The sequence below is a fragment of the Dermacentor andersoni genome, chromosome 9, assembly GCF_023375885.2.
Source record: "Dermacentor andersoni chromosome 9, qqDerAnde1_hic_scaffold, whole genome shotgun sequence".
NCBI lineage: Eukaryota > Metazoa > Arthropoda > Arachnida > Ixodida > Ixodidae > Dermacentor > Dermacentor andersoni.
In genome coordinates this window covers 12,556,240-12,581,300 of record NC_092822.1, presented here as the reverse complement: position 1 = coordinate 12,581,300, position 25,061 = coordinate 12,556,240, and the positions used below count along the sequence as shown (strand labels likewise).

At 41.1% G+C, this 25,061-nt stretch overlaps 1 protein-coding gene across 2 annotated transcripts; it reads right to left on the bottom strand.

The window, feature by feature from the left end:
• Positions 1-816: 816 nt before the first annotated feature.
• Elp3 (elongator complex protein 3) lies at positions 817-22,290 on the bottom strand. 2 transcript variants are annotated; one of them, XM_050174754.3, is made up of 16 exons: positions 22,133-22,290; positions 21,952-22,048; positions 21,797-21,887; positions 21,694-21,741; positions 21,562-21,632; positions 21,252-21,315; positions 20,765-20,833; positions 18,982-19,217; positions 14,911-14,991; positions 14,237-14,363; positions 11,868-12,061; positions 8,029-8,185; positions 6,718-6,890; positions 4,012-4,066; positions 2,921-3,002; positions 817-1,010 (listed from the first exon to the last, which is right to left on the bottom strand). In XM_050174754.3, the coding sequence occupies exons 1-16, from the start codon at positions 22,149-22,151 to the stop codon at positions 922-924; spliced, it is 1,653 nt and encodes a 550-aa protein (XP_050030711.1). In that variant the 5' UTR covers positions 22,152-22,290; the 3' UTR covers positions 817-921. The 2 variants fall into 2 exon arrangements, with proteins under 2 accessions (XP_050030711.1, XP_072140535.1); XM_072284434.1 differs by lacking the exon at positions 22,133-22,290 and having other exon boundaries at positions 21,952-22,070.
• Between the last annotated feature and the right edge of the window lie 2,771 nt (positions 22,291-25,061).

The window sequence follows — 25,061 nt, the reverse complement described above, 5'->3', positions numbered from 1 at the left end:
TTTTTTTAAGAGAATTTAGCTTTCTTCTGGAACTAACCACAAGTTTCTTTGACTCTCTAACCGTTTCATTGAATCAATGCCAAAGATAATGCAGTCTCACACAGCAGTAAAAAGCGCACGCTGGTAGGGTACTATCGTGCGGTACTACCAGTGGTAAGGGGAACATCCTCACATTCTTCCCTTGCGACAGCTGGCTTTTTGAGGCACTGTCATTGAGATACTGCACCTCTGGTCGCAGATGCTGCACGGTTTCCAAAATGGTACTTGAGGAAGTGGTGCTCGAAGTACCAGTTGGTTTCCGCATAAGGGTAAGGCACAATGGTAAGGGGAGTGCCATACATAATACATAGTGCAACATAGTGCCACAAGTAACCACCTTCTAAGGAGTGCTAAACACTATCTTAAGCAGAAAATGAGGTTGGTTCTTACCAATTTTCTGAATCCTAAATATTAAACATTGATACTAAATAAATTGTAAATATTTAAAATTTTTTTAATTTTACAGAACGCCGTTCAATAAATTTCAATAATGTGAATTTTGCACATGACATGTAGCCACTGGCTTCATTTTGTTTTTCTTTTGTATGTATGTTTGCATATAGTAATGCACCTCTCCTCCACATGTCCCTGCACACTAGCTATGCCATAATGCTATCATTTCCAAACATGAATAATGTTTACAGAAATCGCAGTAGCAACAGATATTGAGTAAATACAATGGAAAAGGTGCATTAAGATCAGATGCTTATATACTGTACATGAAAGAGTTTGCCCTAATTAGAGTTCTCAGACAAACAGTTGTTCTTGCTCAGCGAATAAACTTCACCAAAACTTTATTCCTTCTGTACAATATTCATTAGCGATTTCACAAAAACAGTGCAACAATAAAACCCTGCCACTAGGTACGTCCTGCAGAGGCACTCAAGTAGGGTCAGCTATGAGCAGCTTAGACATGTAGGGGCCGTCCAACTCATATCCAAGTTTGCGATAGTAATTCCGTGTGCCCACACCTGCAATATGAATGACAGAACAATAACTTTCTGATCAAGGTTACACAAGTACGGAACACGTGAAATTTAAGCCAGCACAGTTTCACGTGGCTCAATATCGAAAAGGATTAACACTAAAGTATCAATGCCTTTATTAAAAGTAAGTAAAAGTAAAGGTAGAAACACTATAGAAAAACACTATAGAAAAATAGTGTTGACTTGCCGCCTGCAGAGAAAATGTCACTAAGTCGCAAATGAAAGACTCTTGTCTGGAAAATTGTCTTACATGCAGTAAAAGCTTTACAGCAATCTTCAGAAAATAACAAAGGTTACCAAAGCAGTGGGATAAAAAAAAAAACTTGTCATTTTTATTATATAAAGTCCGCAGTCTATTTGTCACAAATAATGCTTCTATGAGTTTATGAAATGAATCTCAATATAACAGTCTAACGTATCAACCAAAGACTTTGTTCAGCCCTAAATTTCACTAAAGCAAGGTTTTGGCATTTTTAGCCTCCCCCCTTCAGCAAAAGAAACTTCACAAGCTCCTACAATGCTTCAGCTGGACAAAACCTTGTCAGTAACAACCTCTAAATTTTGTGAAAAGCTTGGGTGGCAATCACTTGTGATTTCACACGCCAGGGACAGCAATGCGAAGGCGCATTCTAAAGAGAGCAAAGCTTAAGAGCTGGAAGTGAGCACTAGTCCTACTGTCTTTCCTCTTCTTTCTCTTCTTCTTTTTGTGCTTGCTCTTCCATTTTATATCTTCACTGTAGTTCGCCTTTCACTTCTTCAGGTGCTCAGCAAAGTGTGCACCAGACAAAGATGATAACTAAGAAGCAAATCACACATGCGATTAAAAAATATGTGAAATAAACAAAACGCAACAATACAGTAAAACCTCTGTATATTGAAGTCGTTGGGACCAGGAAAGTCTTCACTATATCATTATTATTGCTATTGCTGTAGTTCACCATGTTGCCTTTCTGTAACTATGGTGAATTTTTCTCAGCACACTTGGTTGATTCGCATGGAAAAAAAAGCACACATTTGCTCTTTACTAAAGTGCAGATTACCCATCTTTGCATTTGATCATCTGAGCATCAACGTCATAAAGCCGTTTATGTTTGTCAAAAAGAGACAAAGCCTTCCGCTTTGTCATGATGGAGAGCTCGCCGAAACAATCCAATGTTGACACTTGTACTTTTAAGTAAGCACTGAACAGCCTCACAGACATGACATACATTGTCCAAGGCTGCATAACACTGTTGTTATAATGTCATGTACAGTGCCATGTTACAGTGCCACACTGTTGCGACATGGTACCTGATAAAAATTCAAGGCGAGAGCATACACACTTTATACTTAGTGAAACTTTTGCTGAAATCACGGTTAGTGCAACGACCATTGTTTACGTGGCCACCATCAGGAAGTCATAATTTATTCTAGATGTAGTAAAAGGGTGCATTGTTTTCTTTTATATATTCATTTCTTCACCATACCCGTCTCCACTATCAGTGAAGAAGCATGTGGACATCTATGAAAATGTAATCAAGAATGGCATTTCTCTTCACCATAACCAGAAGTTCACTATGCGCATGTTCTCTACAACAAAGCTTTTACTGTACAGTACAATCTGCAAAATGATGTCACGACAGTGCATAGAAAAATGGTGCTGTGACGTAATAAATCTACACTAAACCACACTAAACTCGCATTCACATGCACTTTTTACATGTGCTCTTAACCTTGTAAAGCTCGTTGCTCTGCACCACTATGAGGAGCTCACGCGATATCACTAAATACTTTGGAGGCTGCATATTAAAAGCACGCTGTCACCATGTCTGGCACAGGGTTGAAAGAACTCACCAGAAATGACTGCCAGTTAAGTAGCTCACCAGGTGTTCATCTACTAAATCTACATAACTCACCGGAAATCACTGCCAGCTTGTGTGAACCATGCTCATGACGAGCAATGCGCTCCGCTTCGTCCATAAGCAGTGTTCCAAAGCCCTGAGAAGTTTGATGGAAGAGCATGCGAGTACAAGACATTATGCATTGCTGAACTCAGTCCAATTAGATCCAATACAATAAAAAATGAACCATGTACACAACAAGTATACTGATAAAAGAATCACAGGTAAACTTCCCAAGCTCTGAACTTATGGCTAGAGTGATGTCTGATTTCATTTTAGGTGATTTTCATGCATTGCAGTGTACCTGTTGCGATAGGGCAAGACGAACTGTCTACTGTTCTTCCCATCATACCCCAATACAAAGTTAAGTTATCCAGATGGTGCCAAATAATTACCGTTTCTTTTATTCCAAGAAGAGCCTTGTCTTGCCAGCCTGACACTAGTTTCACATGCACTGGGCATGTGGAATACAGAATATAAAATATACATTGATCACACCAAAATTCCGACGGCATTTCCTCTAGAATACTGCATCAAACATCTCTAGGGAATCAGAATGTGAAATACATCACAGCTCATAATAACCCATTCATAACAGAATTTTCAACAATGTGTCATTTCACATGCAAATGTAGCACAATAAGTGTAAAACCACAGAAAGGTGTAGAAATGTAATCATACACAGAAAATATTTTAACAGGGATACATATTAACATTAAAACCATGAGCTTTATCTTTTATGGTGTGATTACTCATGCTGAATACCTATGCACCTGTTATACCCAAAAGCTACTGCACAGAAAAATCTTGTGATCATCAAATCAGCCAGGAAGTAAGCAACGTGCACAATGATCAGCTGTGATATTCCTAATGTCTCAATCATTGAAAACGAATGCTTATACTTCAGTGTCAGCACTTTTTTTTTTACATAACCTTGATGCTTTTCATGTTTGATTTTGATGTAGTGAGCAGAGTAACTTCAATAAGTGAACCTGAATGCAAGTCCTAACACATGTTCAGTAATTTATAACATACAGGTCCCTTCCTAGAGGAACTTTCAGTGGCATGGCAATGTGAAGTACAATAAGCAGTGCCTGAATGCTCACCTGGTGCTGAAACTTCGTAGGGTCACGCGCACTCACTGGTACAACACTCCCATATCTGAGTGCACTGAGTCAAGGAGGCACACTAGGGTGTAATAATAAATGAATAGAACACAGGAAATGAAAGGAGAACAACTCGAACATGTACATTTACACAGGAAACACTTGGTTTTTTGACATAAGGTAATGGCACCATTCATTTGCACTTACAAAAACTGCTGCTGCACAACAAAGCCCAACTCAGCTGCAATGTCATTAACCCTACGCACCCTCCATCTACAGACAACCTCTCATGAAGGTACAGTTGCATTTGAAGTGTCATAATGACACTAAATTGTCTGGACTGGTGCAAAATATTATAAAGGCAGATTCTCCTCACAAGAATGGGCAGTTTTAGTTTAATTTTCACAAGTGCTCAAGGGGAAATCTTCCCATTTTCATCACAGATGCCACCACAACTGTCAACCGTATTATTTGCTGTGAACCCGAACAACCAAGGCATGCCTACACATTTTCTTGCTTAACTGAAGTTTGAAGTCTCAGTATTAATGTCTGCATTTTAGTGCTTTTATTCCACACAAACTAGCATTATTAATGTTATCCCTTCATGCTGGTGTGTACATTCACACCTCAGGTACATAGTACATCTTAGGAAGCTACTAAAACTATGTGTTGCTTTAGATAACACTTATCTGAATCATCACAAATGAACCTATATCTGTTCGCACACAAGCCAATAAAAACAAACATGGAGCAAAACACACAGCCAACATTAGTTTAATCCATACTGCTCATTCAGGGTCAACAATGGCATCATTAAATCTTCCAGGAAATTCACCTCATACAAATCCTTGGTTTACAATAAAATGGAATATGCAGCATCTATTTGGGACCCATACTCTACCACGCTCATTCAATCCTTTAAACTTGTTCAGAATAATGCTGCATGTTTAATCCTTAACAATTGCAACCGCACAGCCAGCGTCAAATCAATGCAAACTTCTGCGTCTTTCCTCGTTCAGTAAGTGTTTCAGTAGGTGTTTCCGCCTCGTGCTTTTTTTAATATGTATTACTAGAATCCCCAACTACGTGAAAGCATGATTATGCCCCCAACATATCCTCTCCTCGTGCATTGATCGCTACCACAAGGTTGGAATATTAAAGTGCCACACCAAAGTTTATCATCAGCCTTTCATTCGCAGGACTTAGCAATTCCAGCAGGGCTGTTGCACCATAACAGGTATGATAAGCAAAGAATGTGCATGACCTTTTCCTTTTGTTTTCCATAGTTACACATGCATTTTTATGTTTTTACCCATTCCCCTCTGTAATACCTTCATTGATGTGAGGCTGCAGTTAAGTGACATTCTGTTGTCGAGAGGTACGAAATGCATTTAATCCTATGGGTGTTCGCCAGGAATATAAAAACCTTTCACTGTCACAATAATTTCATAGTTGCAGGATTTCGTTATACAGTAGCAGGTTTCAACTGTATTGCTTAGAAGGCCATTAATTCTAGGTGCCATGTCTGCAAAATTTAAGCACATCTGCAAGCAGAAATAATATGCATTGGGCTCAAATTTATTACTTGTCAATGCCTTTGCACTGGCTTTACTCAAGAAAAATTAAACAAGACATAGACTTTTTCATTTTTGTTGAGTAAAGCCAGCGCAAGGACGTTGACAAGTACAAGTTCCTTTGGCTTATGGAAAATATTTTTCAAATTTGTTAATTCAGATTATGATATCATTAGATAAACGTCATACTTAAGTATGTACAACAAGCCATGAAAGATTACAAAGCAAAGAAGCTGCAAACAAAGGCAGAATTTCTTTATGGCTTTGTTACTCAAGTAGCCCAAAATTCAAGGTTGAGGCATGGCTGCTGTTGGGAGTGCATACGTACATGAAATTTTTTAATTCAAGAGTGTAAGTCTTGGCTGTCACAAAATTTCACTTTCTCATGAATTACGTGGTCTGAAAACATTTGTCATCAGCAGTGTTAAGCATTTAATCACTGCAGTTGATGCAAGAACAGGAAACCAATCACAACTGTGCTTTTTCTAGCACTCTTTCTTTCCCTTCAAGTTGTTGAATTGTAGAACAAATTTGGTGGTTCACCAAGGAATGTGTCAAATGAATTGTTTGCAAAAGTAGCTTAAACATGCAACAGTTTAATTGTTTCTGCCCCGACATGGCCCTTCTTGCGACAGTTATCAGCTTGTCTGCTCCCCCAATGCTCCTCTGCAGCAGCATTTTTTTGTGCCTATGCATAATAACAATAATAACAGTGTGCACGTATCTTTAACTAGATGCAATTTGTAACCCGCACTTAGTTTTGATGAAGTCGTATCGAACATAAATATACCTTCACTATATCCAATATTCATTATAGGCACGTCTTGATTAGATGCTGACATTGGAGAAAAACATTTTAGATTTACTTCATCATATCCAATAGTTTGTTATACCGAGGTTCGACTGCAATCAAATACTGTACAAAGTTACATAACTGTGGTCGATTGGCTGATTTGGCCATACACATGGGCTACGGGAGACTCCATAGTAATCTTTTTTTTATCATTCTGGCATTTTGTCTTTTTTATTATGTCACTTGTAGCCACCACTGCATTTCTCTTGTACACCAAGGCAGCAGTGTGTGAAGCTGAGAAATAAAAAGGACCTCAGGAAGATGGATTATAAAGGATACACATGCAGCTCGCGTACAATGGAGCATCCATCAAGCAGCTCGGGGCGGAAAGTGTCGGAGGAGCACTTGCGCAGACGCAGCAGCCCAACTAATATGTCCTGGCGAGGGTCTTCGTACGAGAGGAACGTCTCCCAGCCACCATTGGCAACATAATCCCGACGCACTAACTCCACCTGCATTAGGAGGATCGACAACACCTGAGGCCACTGCGATATTTCCTGGGAACCAGAACTGCACAACAATAATTGCCTATAGCACTAGGTGTTTAATGTTAAAAGAAATTTTCAAACTGCCTGTGGCACAATTCTAATTCTTGAGCTGGGTTACCAAAGAGGCAGACATTATTTTCATAAGAAATTAAAAGTGATAATCAACTAATTAAAATAAATGATAATTACCTTCTTGAGGCACATATTGCAATTTGCAAATTGAAGCCAGCAAGACGTCAAGGCATGTACCTTTGAAGCAAATTTTAAAACTAGCAACAGTCTTGAGCTAACTACCATCAAACTTGTTATAAAGTGCACAGTTATCGCACTTTATGCACTTACTTTTATGCACTTAAAGTGCACTTACTTATTTAATAAAATGCCTTCTTAAGCACTGCAGGACAAATTTAACTGGAAAAGAAAGGTTCAGTAAATATTAGATTATGCATTTCAATTAGCTCTGGAAGTAATGCCTGCCTCTTCAAGTAATCCAGTTTGGAGAGTGAAATTGTGCTATCCACCACAGGCCATTTTTCTAAATTCTGCCAACATTAAACCTGCTCTGCTATCCTTGCCTCTGAAAAATTCTCATATGCTAACTCTGTAAAGAAAAATAGCTATCCCAGTAAACAGTCATCTGCACAGTACATAACATATTGAAAATAAAACACCCCATATAAAGTAACCTCTGGCATGTAGAGTTGCTGGCCTTCTGAGAGCAACCACTTGTGTCTAAAACGAGTCGGAATGCAGCTTACTTTTGTGAGGATGCAAAGAAGATAAATCTGCATAGCTTAACCTCCATTTCTTCAACTGTCATTTTCACTATGAAGCAAGATGCTGTCTTACCAGATGCCGCATATCACAGTGCCATCAACATATGACAATGATGAGAGTAAGAAATATTCATTGTGATAGCCCCGTAATTATATTACTTATGGGCTGATCGTATGTCCCTTCAACAATCAATATTGCAGACAGTATTTATTGTTACAACCAGCAGCTGCAATAACCAGTACCGGATTCTCTGGGTGCTCGCAGCACCTTTCGTTCTAACCCATCTGAAGAACATTAACGTGCCTTCAGCTACCCTCGCACACACCTGGTCCGGCTGCACTCTGTGGTGGATCTCCTGAATGCCCACTTCCCGCGTGCGCACATCTCGGCACCTCGTGCCAAAGTCCTTCATCCGGGCCAGAGCAAGTTCCCTCAAATTGCCGTGCTCAACACCAGAGGTTACCAGTGGCATTGGAATGTCCCTGCAACATGCAAGTGGTTACAGTGACACACTGTTTTGCCAAACACTTTGTAGAATAAGTTTTTAGCATGAGATATTCTTAAAGGGACACTAAAAAGAAACACTAAATCAGTTAGGCTGACTAAGTATTTTATCAAAACATTATTTTCGTTAATTTCAAGATAATAGTACTGGGTCATTCCACGCCAACTGATCCAGACTTTGCACTCGACCATCTTCGATTTCTTTTTAAAATGTCATGGCTTACTGCATTACAATGACAAACGTTATCCTAGCTTGTTTTTGGTGAAAAAACCTAGTACAACCAAAAAATGTTTACAAAATAAAATTTTCACGCATGACTATGAAAGGTCTTTTATAATTATGAAAGACATTGCTCTTTCATACACATTAAATTGAACTGAATTCATCTTACTTTTGTTTAAATATAAAACACGAAATAAAGTAGAAAAAGGTGGAATTTCGCAACATTTTATGAAACTTTATGTTCTCACAGTAGTCATTCCAACTATTTCTCTAAGTTGTCCGGAATGTGTAGAAGCCAATAAAATGTTTCGGAGATCGAAAAACACAATGCGTGTGAGCAAAAAAATTCCAAACTTGAGAAAATTTGCTTTTTGAGGCATATTCAGCTGTCAATTGCATAGTGAGGTGGTCCAAGTAAAGAATATGAAGGTAGTAAGTTACATAGTACCATTCAATGGCATTCATTTCTGAAAGTTTAATCGGAACAATTATTGTTTTACGCGATAATTCTGGAAGTTGAGTCCTTGCATTCAAACCCAGCGTTGCTCCGTGCTTGCCCTTCACTGCAGCACACTTTGCCACCGGCTGCAAATACACACAGAACCAGCCCTTCACTGCTGGAATACTATTGTGCACTAGGCTTGGATGCTGCCAGCTTCAGCAATACAGACACTTGCTGAAGGGGGTGGATACAAACGCTAAAAACGAAGCGGCAGCAGGATCACAAGATAAGCACGGTAACTGCAGGGGATGCGGACCAAGACTGCTGCAGCCACACTCTTCATCCAGCAGTTGCGAGAAGCGCTATCAAATACAAGTGCCGCTTTCGGTCCAAGCTCGAGCAGAGTGGCTCATGCTCCTCAATGTAAACAGTACAGGGTGCCCGTCAGCTGAGATTCGCACTTTGCTGTCTGAGCAGTCAGAGTTAAAACCGTTTTGAGAAAAAGTGCCATGTTGCGTCTCAACGAAAAGGAGTTGGTTTCTGCTATGGCTGTGCCCATGGCGGAAACAAGCCAAGGCGAATGAGCTCGCCATTCTACGTCTCTGTCTGCTGGAGAAGTATGTCAGTACCAAGATTTTCCATGTATTGTGCTTTTTAGTTTTATTCCATGTTTCTATATTGCCCTTTTACAACAAGTGTGCAGATAAAGTACACGAGTCTTGTGCATGCTTTGACTTTCGTGCAAAAAAACTGCGTTCCTGCTGCTTTCGAGTCTTCCTGCTCTATTTCGCTGCCTTAGAAAGAAATGCAAATGGCGAGAGTATGCTGCTTGTGTTTCATGGATGCTATACATGCTGCCATATTTGTCATTCAGTGCATGTTAGTTTGAGGCATTTGGGTGTTGTTTCACTGTATTTTACTTTTAATAATTTTTCACAGATTGTGAGCTTCCTCCTTGCTCACTTGGCCCAAAAGACAGCCACAAAACAACACAGACAAGCAGGCGGAGAACCATACATGAGGAAGAACTGTCTGTGAAAGAACTGCCCCCCCCCCCATTTTGTTTTTGTTTGAGTTAATGCTTGAGTGGGGGGGGGAGGAAGGGGGGACTTACTTGGTATATTATGGTAGGTTGATCAGTGGAGGAAAAAATGATGTGTAAAATTGCATATTTAAAATTTCGTGCCGAAACCTCAGCGCTGGTACGTCAGTGTGATGTTACAGATTTAAAAGTATTAATTTGTGATTGGGCATTTTACCCGATGAAGAAATTTGCCTTGATGGAGCAGATGCCATCGAAATCCACGACCCCTTAGCAAGATGGTGCGAGAACTTCAAGGTGCCAGCAGCACCCATCTTTTGAGGTCTACCAAGCCTCTTCTTGCGGTAAGAGCATTTTTTTTTTTTTAGTATTGTAGATTTCTAATTTACTAATGCTGCTCAAATATGTTTTTCTCTTCAGTTTCCCTTTAAACCACAGCAAGGCCAGCTCCACTACTGGTGACAGGTACATTCACATCACAATACTGAATAAGATACAGGCAGTACATACTTACAGGCAGGTTACAATACATTAAGCTCAAGCAGATGCAATGTTCTACTTTTCCAGTAGGCGACAGTGGCCATCAATCGCATAGCACGATCCAAAATAATCCGAGTCTAATACTTATCAACATCCATATTCATTTCTGCCAACAGGATTAAAGAGAGATAAAAACTGGACATCTGCAAATTTTGCATCTATGAAAAACACAGATGATGGGTTGCTGTGCACCAACATGCCTCTCGAGCTCTCCCCATTTTGTGTCGCATTCAGCAAATAGGGCACTGAGCTTTTTTTTTTTTTTTGCATTGTTGCTTTTGTCAAAGGAAGTGTTCAAAGCTGAGAGCCAGCCTGAGCCCCAAAGACCAACACCTCTTGCTTGAGTTCGACAGAAGCCACAACATCCTCTTCTTTTATTTACTTTTTTTTTTACATTTAGCTGCTATGAGCTCACTCCCCTGGCCATTTTTATGTCTGCCAGTGTCATCACTGGAGTCCCAAACACTCTGCAAGAAAATTATGAAGAAATAAAAATTCTTATTATGCCACAAACATTCAAACTTACAGTTATATTGCTGATGCTACAGAAGCGGAGAATAGTGATCCTGAAGAGTGTGATCACACCAGCAGCTATCATTATTTGCTAACGCAGGCTCAATCTCCGTGTACTGGATAGAACTGGCATGCACATTTTCATGTTCTAACATGCCACCTTCCAGATTCTGGAGGCCGTCCTAAATTAAGTTTTCTTTCACTACATGTAATGACAATGACTGAGCACGTATGCTTAATCTTCAGTAGTCTTCTTCTAACACTGTTTCTTCATATGTTCACTGGATGGCACTGACATCGTCTTGTTTTCTTCAAGGATAACATAAGGCCTATCAATGGGGTAGCCCAAACAGACATTTGAGAAAGGATTAACAAATCCAGCAGTAAGAAGCTAAAGGGTTGTTTAAGTAGAGACCAGTGTCTAAGCCTGGATAGGTAAAAGGAGGACGAAAATACAAGTCTTTCCACTTCACCACTGGGATGCACAACTTCCACAAACAAATATGACTCACACTTTTTGCTTCTCGAAAGGAGGTTGCTCACTCACACCTGCGAATTTTCAGTTCAACAAACACCGCACCAAACAGTCTAAGGCCTACTGCACATTACATTTCGTCAGTCACTACACTACACTACAGACAAAACTAATTTTTTTGACAGGAACATGAATTTGCATTCACAAGTGGCCAATGCAACAAATAGAATAGGCTTGGCACCATGCTATTTAGCAGGAACTGCAGAACCTGCAGCTCTTGGCTGGGGGGAAATGACGTTTTCAGATTGGAACATGTTGCATTAGCAACAACTGGATAATTAATATTTGAGCATTGTTGCATTATAGCACACAATAACGCAATATTATCCAGAGAAGTTGCAATCAGCCTCGTGCATTGACTATACCTCTGGACACGATAGATACGGGTCCACGGGGGAACCAGTGCAAGGATGCGCGCGATAAGGTCCACCAAAAAGCCTGGCGGGTAGCTGCGGTATCGACCTGTCTTCCATAGTTCGTACAGCCCTGTGCCTCGAATCACCAATGTAGGATAGATCTTGAGGCCGTCCATGCGAAATGCTGGGTTCTCAAATATCTCCTGCACACAAAATGCATAAAGTAACACGTCTAAATGTTCCAGAAAACAAAAGTTCATTAAAAATTAAGAGTAGTAGTAGTAGTAGTTTTTTGTAATAAAGAACAATAAGGACAAAAGAAGATAAGAAATGAAGGGCCACAGGCATCATAACTGTCTCACTTCTCAGTGGACACCTTAACTCTACTGCAGCTGTGAGAAAGATGCAGGTTAAGAGAAAAGATAGATAGAGGAGAGAAAAGTTGCAATAAGATAGGCGAAGAGAAAATAGAAGAAGAAAATAGGGAAAGGGGGCATATCTATATACACCATGACTAGTATAAACATACATAAATGAACACACACACAAAAATATATGTACAACATCGATCTGCAGCCCAGCACTGTACACTTTGCAGGAAGGAAAACACAAAACTGAAATACAGGTCCAACATCTGTCCAACATGAAATCTTTAAGACAAGTTTTGGCACAACAAAACTTTATTCTGGTCTTGGAAAAATCTTAGAAAAGCAATAACGGGCATGTTTCCAATGTCTTCTAAACCTCCGTGCTTTCCAATTTCCCCAGCAAAATGGAAAGTAAACTGAGACTAGTACACTGATTTCAGGTTTACTGAGACTGATATACAGTTAAACCTCGATAAAACAAACTTCAATATAACGAAATTCTCAATATAACGAAGTATTTAACCTTTCATAACCTCTTGTCCATAGAACATGTATTTAGAACCTCAATAAAACAAAGTGTGTTTCTATACGGTTTGAATATAACGAAATTTTGCTTCCACCACAAAGGAATGCCGAGACAATAAATGGAAACTTCCGCGGACGCCGATAGTAAAATGATTGAATTACAAGCATCTGCTTGCAAACGCACCTCTCAAATTGCATGCGGAATGACAAGAGTGACCGTTGTAGTGGAACCGCATCATGTTCTGTATAAAGTCCAAATGCGATAAGATCCTCTCGTGGTCCACGCACTTTGTGCGAGTGAGTGTGTGCAAGGGTGTGACAATAAAGATGGTGGCTTCACGAGTGCTGCCTTCCCACGCTAGCAAAAGGAAATAGGGGGAGGGGAGCTCGCTTGCAGTAACATGATCAAGCACGCATGCGAGGAACGGGGGTGGCGCTTCACAATTTCTGCCGCGCGTCTCAGCCGTGGCTGCGCATGGCTGTGAGCGCGGCTGAGCGCATAAGCAGCTGCGCACCCTGCTTCAGAGGTAGTAATCTGCCGCGTGTGCAAACAGTGGGCGTGCCGAGAAGGCATGAAGGCATCATGTTAGCTGAGAAGGCGAAGAAGGCATCATAGCTGTCATCCCACACATTTAGTATTGGAGGTTTCGTAACCTTGAGTTTTGGTGACTTGTAGGAGCAAGAGGCAGACAAAGCATTCGCTCCCCACTGCCAGCACTTTTCATGATAGCGTCGTCCTTGTGCGGGCGACGCGATCAGCTGCGGGGGCGGAGTGCGCGCAATAGCATGGCTGGCTTCACTTACCGTAATTCGTACTGCTAATGTAAAGATATTGTCGACGTGGCATGAAACCGTATCCTTCGTCACCGACTCCCAAATTCGTCAAAATACATTGTTTTCTCATTCAAATTTGCTTTTTTCGATTGCTCGATAATTCAGGAAATTCTGCAGCCCCTTTCCTTCTAAGAAAAATCGATCGTCGACTGTACTTATTTACATAAAAGGTCGAATTTCTATACAACGAAATTTTGATACAACAAAGCAAATTGCCAATTTTACCTACTTAGTTGTATCGAGGTTTAACTGTACTAGTGCACTGCAATAAACAATCAAGAGCTCCAGAACAACATTGTCACAGTGCTTTGTCATGCACATCACATGGTCGCTGACATTTTGTTTTTCAAACGAGCAGCATGAAATCAAAGCAATCACCAATGAACAGCTGCTGCATAATTTCACACACCTTCATTTCCTAGAAGCTTTCATGCAGATGCAAATAAGAAGAGGATCATTTGCTTTCAACATATTTGTCATTTGAGGTTGATACTTCCAGTTTTCAGTCATCTTAGATTGCACTACTGCATGTTCTGGTTAGAAATTAACTGCTACAAATTCAGCGTGCTCATTTACACTTGTGAGGAGCTTTGCAGCAGCATGCATAAGTTTATGACCAACAGAGGGCCTGCTGTGGTATTCAGCCCTTACCACAAACTGGTCGAGGTCACGCTCCCAGTCAACATTTGGTAGGTTCGGCATCATGTGGGCTACAACCTTGAAGCCCGCGTCCTTCGCCAGTTGGAACGATTCACACACAGCTCGGACTGTGTGACCCCTGAGAAGTTAAGAAGAGGGGGGGGGATGATACGCAACCGATAGATGATACCGCTTAATGTATTGTGCCAGTCTGATGCATCATAAACATACAACGGCAGAGTGCACCTGTTTATGAGGGCAGAAGTAGAAGAATCGAAACTTCCTAGCAAAGGGATTAACAAATTAACAAACAAGTTAATGTGCAACAACTATCACACAAGCATTGAATAGCATAGAAAAAAAAAAATCGCCCCAGATTTCATCACAGAAAGGTTTAAGGTAAATTATTTAAATTACATCACCTGCTGTTTCAGTTATGAACGAACACAACTAGTCCAAGTTCTTGCCAAAGCTGTCTAGCAATTTTTAACCACACTGAACAGTAATAAAAAAAAACTAAGCAGCATCAGTTGTAAATTATGACTGCTACATTTACTGCTACGGTTATCCAAGGGTCAAATGAACTTTCCAAGTCACACATTCTGATTTCTAGTTTATATGAACACTTGTGCATCATTTGGCACCATTCACACATCATCAGGCAAGTGGTGTACCACAGTGCTCACCGGTTAGTGTCCCTGGCAACGTCTTCATGAACGCTCTGCACGCCAATCTCCAACCGTGTGCAGCCGTACTGGAGCATATCTCTGGAAGAAATCGACCAATGCACGGCAGCAGAGAATGACTATATTTATTTGTGAAGAAACCAACATCACCTAGACGGGCATTATTGTAGGAAGGTTGAAACAGCAAGAAAACAAAATCCAAGGACACTTAAGTTCTTATGAGATGTGAATGCGAAAGCATTAATGTCTAATTGAACGCCGCTGTGTAGTCCTTCGAGTTTTGCGCTGCAAGTAATATTTGTATTAATGCTCATTCCACCCACCATGTATTGGGAGTGTTGACAACGATGAAAGATTTCACTGTCTGCCTGTGCGCTCATTTTGCTGTGTCCTTCCGCTCTCTTACTTCGGCTGTGGTGTACTGACGTGGACAGCCACGTTTCGCTACTGCTGACGTTGCAGCTACCAACGATGTAGATGCTTCAGACTTTATAGTGGTACATGCTGCCTCAGCAAGCAAGCACAAACCAGCATAACAAGCGCGCGAAGCATGCTTGTGACGTGACGTTGTAGCCAAGGGTAATTTAGGTGCAATTTTACTGCTACAGACACTGCCAGCTTTTTCGATCAATGGGCCATTTGACGCTTTGGCATCTACAAAAACATGGAAGCAACGAGCAAAGCTTTTAATTTGCAGCACATTCATCTGCATACGTCTTACAAGCATGAGGCAAACATATTTGCGGGGACATGCACAACACTTGCATCAAATTTTTCCACTCACAAATCGTAAAAAAAAAAAGAATAGTGACCAAATGCATCCCCCCCCCAAAACAACTTATTTCTCTAACCTTTAAACGTGATCATTTCTATGATATATATATATATATACACATAGTAAACTTTCATTATGCAGGAACATTTATCAATGGTGGCTTAATCATTAAAAATGGAATATTAAATTTTCAACGGAACATTTTTTGTTGTTGCTGCATCTTAAGTCACTCTTAAGGTTAGTTATACTGGAAACAATGTTATAGATACAACTGACAAAGTATACAGCATGTTCTTGTGTATGCTCAAGAATTTAAATAATAGTTTGACAATGAGAATTCCGTATTGCAAGGAATTCATTTTGAGAATCCCATGCTTCCAATACAGTTAATCCTCGCAATAACAAAACGGGCGGGGAACACAAAAAATTCACTTTTGAGAGAATTTTGTTGTTGCAAAATGAAACAGCACAGATAGGTAATGCATCACAGAACGAAACTTTAAAGTCAAAATTTTGTTAGCCTACTTTGGCAAGCTTTGCTCGAGGATATAAAACCGCACTGCCGGCAGCACAAAGTGTGCCACATGTGTTGATCAGTAGTGGCAGCACTGCTATGGAGCAGTATTCTCGGTCAATTGCTTTCAGAGATACGATGACTTTTGCGAGATTTCGTGTAACGCAGCACAGGACACAGGGCAACAGCGCTCCAAGCAAACAGTAGCATTTCTCCAGCGCACGCTGTCACCCGTAGATGCCAATGCATCCGGTGCCGAGCACGAAAGTGATCGTATCTCATATATCCGACGGCATTCGATTGAGATTATGGCACCTTCACGCAAATTTATGTCCCGTGTCGAATCCGCACATGATGCCTGTCGGGTGGCACCGAAACCAACATTCTTGAAGCAAGGGATGCGTATTCCCGGACGATCGCTTAATCACAACCCGATGTGTGGCCCTCTATGCTGTGACCGCCATCTCAAGCACCACAAACAATTCCATGTCGGTCGGACGTGGCTTTCCATGTTTTTGCTGCATTTTGCTCACTGAGGCACACATTAAGCACTGCACTAGATGCGCAAAAACCATCGTCATGCGTGCCGCTTCAAACGGGCGATCATGAAACAAGATGGTGGCCATGACGTGTTTCCGGTGCACGCAATCGCTCCTGGCGCTCGGTTGCTTTTACAAACAAAAATGGCAGTGGTGTGATGGTATTCCACGCAATTATAGTGCAAAGCAATTGCATTTGAGCACATTTTGGAGCCTACTAGCCTTGTGCGAGTAAGTAATATGCAGGGTTACGTTCCGGCAAATCTCGTAAATGTGAGATTGTAGTACAGCGACATTTCGTTGTAAGAGGTACGAAATGCATTGAATCCTATGGATGTTCACAGGAGATATGAAAATATTTCGTTGACGCAGGTTTCGACTGTAATACCTAAAGGATAGACAGTTGGGCGAGTTGGTACGGTAACATGATTTTGGCTTCTAGCGCGAAGTGAAACACAGACACAGAAAGGAGCAGACGGGACGAGCGCTAACTCTCAAGTAAATTTTTATTAAAACGAAGAACATATATATAGGTGATTGCAAAAACCGTAGCATAAGAACATGACAAGGTAAAAAGCATCAGTTAAACATATCAGGGGGTATGGAAGTCAAAGAACAAAAATTACTTCAGATTAGTACACGTATTGCGAAGGTACTGAAATTCGCAATCTAACAGAGACAACGACGCATGACTGACGCAAGTGTCTCCTAATCTTTTTATGTGGAATGCCTCGATAATTTCCCGCGTGGTTTGGCATCTGTGTCTAGAAAGAATTTTTGTGTCTTCAAAGAAAGGTTTGCAACCACAATCGAAACAATGTGCCGCTAAATGTGATGCATTAGGGTTGTTTAGTGAATGTTTGTGTTCATTTAGTCTAATGTTAATGCACCTGCCACTCTGTCCAATGTAAGCTTTCCCACACTCGAGTGGAATCTAATAAACTATACCCGTGTTGCAAGGCACTAAAGGGGACACATGTTTAACTCCGCAATCATCTTTTCTTTTTTTGCCTTCCTGTTCAAGTCTCCTATTTATCAAAGGGCACATGTTAGACAACTTGCGTGGGGCCGAGAAAACGGTACTGACGTCATACCTATTGGCCACATTCCTTAAACCATGGGATAATCTATGTATGTAGGGTACAACAGCAAACTTTGTTTCTTTTTTCTGTTTTTCTTGTTTCTTACCGGGGCTTTTTACCCATTTTACAAGTTTTTCGCAGGTTAGTGATAATAAATGCACGGGATAGCTAGCCTTTCCAAGCCTTTCTATCTTTGTGAAAAACTTTGTTGCATATTGTGCGGACATGACTTAGTAATGGCAGACCTAAGACCTAAGTTTTCTCGGCCCCACGCAAGTTGTCTAACATGTGCCCTTTGATAAATAGGAGACTTGAACAGGAAGGCAAAAAAAGAAAAGATGATTGCGGAGTTAAACACGTGTCCCCTTTAGTGCCTTGCAACACGGGTATAGTTTATCAGATTCCACTCGAGTGTGGGAAAGCTTACATTGGACAGAGTGGCAGGTGCATTAACATTAGACTAAAAGAACACAAACATTCACTAAACAACCCTAATGCATCACATTTAGCGGCACATTGTTTCGATTGTGGTTGCAAACCTTTCTTTGAAGACACAAAAATTCTTTCTAGACACAGATGCCAAACCACGCGGGAAATTATCGAGGCATTCCACATAAAAAGATTAGGAGACACTTGCGTCAGTCATGCGTCGTTGTCTCTGTTAGATTGCGAATTTCAGTACCTTCGCAATACGTGTACTAGTCTGAAGTAATTTTTGTTCTTTGACTTCCATACCCCCTGATATGTTTAACTGATGCTTTTTACCTTGTCATGTTCTTATGCTACGGTTTTTGCAATCACCTATATATATGTTCTTCGTTTTAATAAAAATTTACTTGAGAGTTAGCGCTCGTCCCGTCTGCTCCTTTCTGTGTCCATGTTTCACTTCGCGCTAGAAGCCAAAATCACGTAATACCTAGTTTGTAAAGCTTTCCCTTTTGCAACAGGACTTTTTCTTCGACTAGCAAACTAGGAAGTATATTGCATAAATATAAGGCAAAACATACTGATGCCCTGCCACATGTTTTTGTTCTGCTTTCCAGTCACATTCCTGGAAATGGTATGTCTGGCCAACCAGCCTTGGCATTTCATCTCGTCTGCTTTGTCTTTATGTCTTCATGTTTTGCACAACACTCCTAAAGGCAACATGTCACAACTCACCCAAGATGCCTCTTGAGGCAGTAGTCTGGACGTGTCTCAATAGTGATACCAATGCACTTGGTGCGAGCCCGTTCACTGTATCTCACAGCCTCGGCCACTGAGTTGCTGTTGTGCCCTGACAAGGCATCATGCAGACTGCGAATGAATCGATCACGGTAATCTTCAGGCAGGCACATGAAGGTGCCCCCCATCACGATGAATTCCACTTTGTCCACAGAATGGCCCAGTTGCTGGAGCTGCATCCACAATGGCACACATGAAAGACACATGCAGAAATATGCGCTGCATATGTTACAAAATTCCACTTTGCCTAGAGTGGTTATAAATGAGTAATATATACCACTTTATAAATCTTGGCAAAGTCACTGGGCCAGTAATTGTCTAATTCTTTATTGGCAGCCTTTAAATGGCACCAAAGCAGACAATATGTGCACCTGGTGGTTGGCAAGTATGATGTATGTGCCACTATGTCACCTCTGAGATTTTTAGTGCACAGTGGGGCTGGCAATGGCTAATCATGAAAGTAATGCCAAGGAGCCACGCATTCTTCATCATGCATCACTACCAGCAAATCATAATGGCAACATTCTATTATTATTATTATTATTATTATTATTATTATTATTATTATTACACATTTGGTATTAAAAACATCTACTTGGCCTGTTCTGACGTATCCAATCGCATATCAAATATTAATATTTTGCAGAGAGGCTGCTCTATATCTACTACTATGCTTCATATGCAGCCCAAAATTTCATTACAGTTGGCCTTTAAGAGGAAGCTTTAGCTCGGGCCCAACTCCGACGCGGCCTATTCAAATACATGTAAAACGCAAAAACGTTTTTATGAGATAACCCCTGGACCGATTTTGATGAAATTTGTTGCATTTGAAAGAGAAAGTCAAATTCTAGTGAGTGTTGGAAGCGGAATTTCGATTTAGGGCTTGAACTTTCTTAAATCGATTTTCAAATATTTGACCGTTTGAAAAAAATGGAAGCACGAAGTTTACAAATTCATAGCTCTGCATCAAGAACTGATATCGCGGTTCTGTAAACGGCATCCATTAGATCATTCAAAGCGGACAAATTCAATATGTCATTTTACATCTTACGTGAATTCGTTACGTCGCTTACAACGGTTTTGCAAAAGTTGTATTTCCCTATGATTAAATATTTTTTATATTCATGTGTAACACATCAATTTTGTCCGCTTTAGATGTACTATTAGATGCAATTCACAGAATTGTATTATCATGTTTATTGATTGAGTTACAGAGTTGTAAACTTGATAGTTTCGTTTTTTGAAAATTTTCGATTTCTGGCAATTTTTAATAAAAAATTCACGACCTAACTCAAAAATTCGAAACCAACAGTCACTAGATTTTAAGTTTGTCTTTTAAATGCAACAAACCTCGTCAAATTTGGTGCAGTGGTTGCCGAGAAAAACGAATTCTCCTTTTACATGTATTTAGATAGGAGCACTCGAGCTAAAGCTTCCTCTTAAGCAAGCTAAGGCAGTCATGTAGGTAAGCTTTGCTCAAAGCTCTACTAATGTGCTGTATGTTGAGGCTTGCTTGTTGCCTAATGAGAGCACTGTTCATCTTGCTCAGGGGATAATATGCAGCCAGAACAATTTACTGGTGCCAAAATTTTCATACCTATTAATCTAAACTAGAAGAAAGCAGAGGGTATGATGGGCAATTATGATCAGGACATCGTGCTCAAAGCAAGTTGGAATGTTCTGGCTCGTTCACTTCAAACTGAATATCACTGAAGCATACCTGTTCAACACGATGCCTTGTCTGAAGAAAAGGATCATACCGGGCCCTGATTGCACGCATAGATGTTGGCTGGACAGAAAGTTGAAACACTGCATGTATATTTCATCATAAAGTGCTTTGTTCACATAAATCGTGCTGCAGTTCAGTGAACCCAGGATGAATATGGTATGCGTGAGACATAATCTCCTTGTAAGTACACTTCAATCCTTCGAAAAATTCCAAAGAACAATTTCAAGTTATAATAATAAGGCAACCAAGCTAGAGAATGCTGAGGCGCATATAAATATAGATCGCACCTCGGCCACAAGTTGCCTTTGGTGGTATTCACAGTTGCTGGATTTGTCCTATTATCTAATGTAAATTGTGAGACTAAGTCTCGCCCTAACACATTACAAACTACCACGTTATACAGGCTCATATCACATCAAACATTCCTTGCCTTATCAATAAAACCTACATTCCAACAGAGAAATGGTCAGAAACTTACCTCGTAACCTGTGTAAGACTGTGTAGAATACTCGAAATCCGAGTCTGGACCGCCAGGGCAGTATCTGCAACAGCCCCAAATTATAGCTATGGAATTTACAGACGTTAATTTACATGGGGACAGTGACAGATATATTTACGGGGGGTTCCGGGTCATTTTAGACTACCTAGGGTTCGTTAGCATGCATCGAAAGCACGGTACACGTGCATTTTCAGCTTTCTGCCATCTTCTGAAAAAAAATAAATAAACGGCAGCGGCGATCGGCAATCGATCCCACGACCTCGAGTTGGGATGGTCAATGAATGCTTACACGCATATGTTTCCAGTCATGTTGATATGAGGGCATCGATGAGGCTTGCACATGACTGCCACAACTGCGATCTGCAAATATTCACGTCTTAGAAGCGCCCCAGTTGTCATTCTAAACTAAACGGTTCCTTACTCCACTGGCAGTCCGTACTGGCTTCGCTTTGAGCTTGGGTAGAAGCACCTGAGGAGCAAGAAGTACACTTCATACCTCGTGAGCGGAATCCACACGTTCTCACCTTTTTATATTCCGGAGGCATGGCAGCGATGATGTCGACTATCTTCGGTTGGGAACTCAGCCCGTACTTCGAAGATATCTGGCACTTGACGCTGCAAAAGCGATACGATCAGCTGCGAGCTGACACAGGCCGACAGGCGCGACGATTCCCCTCACCTGTTGAGATTGACATCCTTGCGTTCCTTTTGCGCTGCGAGAAGCTCCTTGATGATCTCCGAGATTACCTTGACTTTGAGGGTTTCCTGAGAAACGCCTGGTGTGCGGAAGGCAATCATGAGCAACACACAAACTACCCTTCGCAGCGGCAGCATGTCTTGTGCAGCCCTTTTTCACTCACCTTTCTGCTTGACAGTCATCTTCAAAACACCACTGTATCTATGCGAGAACTATAACAGAAGCGCAGGTCGCATAAACATCCCTGCAATCAACCAGATCCAAAGTTTCCACGAAGCGCACACGCATGCACAGCAAGCTCTGGGCGCCGCCATTAATGAAGACGTGAACGACGTCAAAATAAGCAAATTTGGCAAATTTGGCCACAGCCTCTGAGATTGGTACGACGTTCTTGCTGGCTAGCTGGTTCATGCTTGAAGGAAGGCTAAAACTGCGCGAAAGAATGAGGAATTTTCACGGTATTGAAGTCCGAGTATGGATTTGTGGTGTATTGTGTGTTCCTTTCGCTTGTTCTCGTTTTTCCGCGCAGTTTTAAACTTCCTTCGAGATCGGACGACGACTCGAACGGTCACGGAAGCAGTCTTTTTTTCTGCACCTTGGCATTCGTTTCGAGTGTCGCGCTGCTACACAATTTCTGAACTTCTCGTGAAGCGCCATGAACTGGTTCACAGTGGTGCAGGCAAATCGAACGGACCTATGTGTCGGCGCGATGGTTCCTATAATTGCTAACCAAGAATCCTAACCAACTGACCCAACTTACCGGCTTGATACTAGAGGGAACTCTGGCGCCAGTTTTACAGGAGCTGCAAGCATGGCGCTTCAGTCAGTGCAAATGATGTAGGTTAGTACATCACTTTGCAAACTGATTGTTGAAGATGGAGGCAAAATCGCTTCATTATATTTAGGGTTGTTCGTTTTCGGGTAAAACCCGATTTTACCCGATTTTTGCACCCCGAACGTATTCCTAAAATATCGGGTAAAACCTGATTTTTCCCGATTTCTGAAACAACTGTGCCCACGGAATTGCTGTGCCTCCAGTTGGCGCGCAGGCGAGAGGCGGCCAAAGCGGCCGACAGACAGGCAATCGTTGACTGCAGGCCCCGTCTGCAAAGGCAGTCTTAATGAGAGATGCACTCGAGCCTCTTTTAGATGTCCAGAAAACGCTTGAAAGCGGAGAACTCCTCATGCCAAGCTTCGATCACCTCGTAAACGTCAAGCTACAGCAGACTGTCAACGAGCTTTCCACGATGATCGGTAAAAGTGATCAGGCGAAAGGTGTTTTGTCTATGTTGCCTAAGAGCAGTACCATATTAGTAAAAACTTGTGAAGAGTTTTGCGCCAATATCTCCACAAAATGGGACTGCACTTTGAAACGGAACGTCTCAGACAAAGAAGGAAACCAGTTGACATTGTGGAAACTGGGAGCCGTACTCGATCCGTTCCAGAAGCGGCTGCCGAGTCAGTCGTTTGATGACTACCGACCTCTCTTTAATTCCGTGATGGACGATGTAGGCTCGCTTCGCGAGGAGTTCAACCAGTACTTGCTGGAAGCAAGCCCCACAAATGAAGGTGTTGAAGTGATGGACTTTTGGAACGACGCAACTGTGCATTACCCAAGGCTAGCAAATGCAGCGTTATCATTGTTGTGCCTAGCTAATGGCAGCTGTGACATTGAGCAAACGTTCTCTCAGCTAAGGTACCTGCAGAGACCAGACAGGTCTCGTATGCAAACCGAGATGTTGCGCATGCAGATGATTATGTATGTTAATAAGGATGTGTAGAACGTCGATGACCAGCCCTCGTGAATAAAATGTTTCTTTTCTCAAAACTGACCGTTGCCTCTCACTGCGAGTAATAATTAATTACCAAAGAAACGCCAAATTTTGCAATATTTTCTTGAAAGCAGCCCAAAATCTAGCCCTAATTGTTACCCACCGGTTAGAGCAAATCAAATAAATTATTAGTTTGCAAATTTAACCCGATAAAACCCGAACTGCGGAATTTTTCCACGAAAAACCCGATTTCTCCCCTATTATCAAGCCGAAAAATAACGCCCGATTTTTACCCCCCGAATTTGAAAAAATATAAAACCCGAAAACGAATAACCCTAATTATATTCATCACTTGTTATAGAAAGGTTTGACTTACTGCGTTATAAATGAATATAGATAAAGAAATAAGATTGTCAAGTGGTCAGATTCAAACAGAGTACCACCTAGCACACAAGCCCGATATTTAAATCAGGGATAAGCCAGTGCTTTGAGACACTTGGGTCATTTCTAGTGTCCACTTTGACAGGTGGAACAGCTTTTGTAACAATCATGCATGTTCGCATGCATTATGCAAGAGTCTTATTGCTTTCTGCATTTAGAAAAATGTAAGGTGCTTTGAAATTTAGGCCAATAAAGGCACATAAAGCATAGTAAGCAATGCCATGAGAATATCTGAAGCTACAAGAGCAAAGATCGGCCAAACCCATGTAATAATTAACCAACGATCCCATGTTAGCTGAATGATCGCAGCACCAGAGTTCCTTCTAGTAATCTTTGTAAGACTCTCTACGGTTCTACTCATAGTTCCATCAGATGCTTTTGCGGCGATGCAGTTGCTCCAGGCAGTTGCAGTACTCAAGATTTTTCATTACTTAATTTCTGCATTTGGAGAATTCACAGTAAACAAAGGAGTTTATGTAAGGGTACATTCAACTGGTCATTTGAGAACCCTTTCAAAGCTGTCTGATAGTCATGTAAAACAATGAACCTATATTATGGAGACAATTGACTTTCATAGCATTATTATAGCGTGCTTATTGTCATGCTAAAGCTGCTACATTGTTAAACTACCTTTACAGCTTTGCAGGAGCACTCAGATATGACCAGTCCAGCATGCCGTTAGTTTATACTATAACCTCCTTGCTGTAAATGTAGACCACAGTGTACTGCGAACTCTCAAGCTTTGACACAACGACCACCGAACTCGTTTGTGCTGATATTGTGTCATTTTCTTTTTTAGCTTTAATATGTCTTGCAATTTTTATTAATATTGTTCAAAGGAGTATGACCTAAAAGCCCTAAACACACCATGCATGGCTT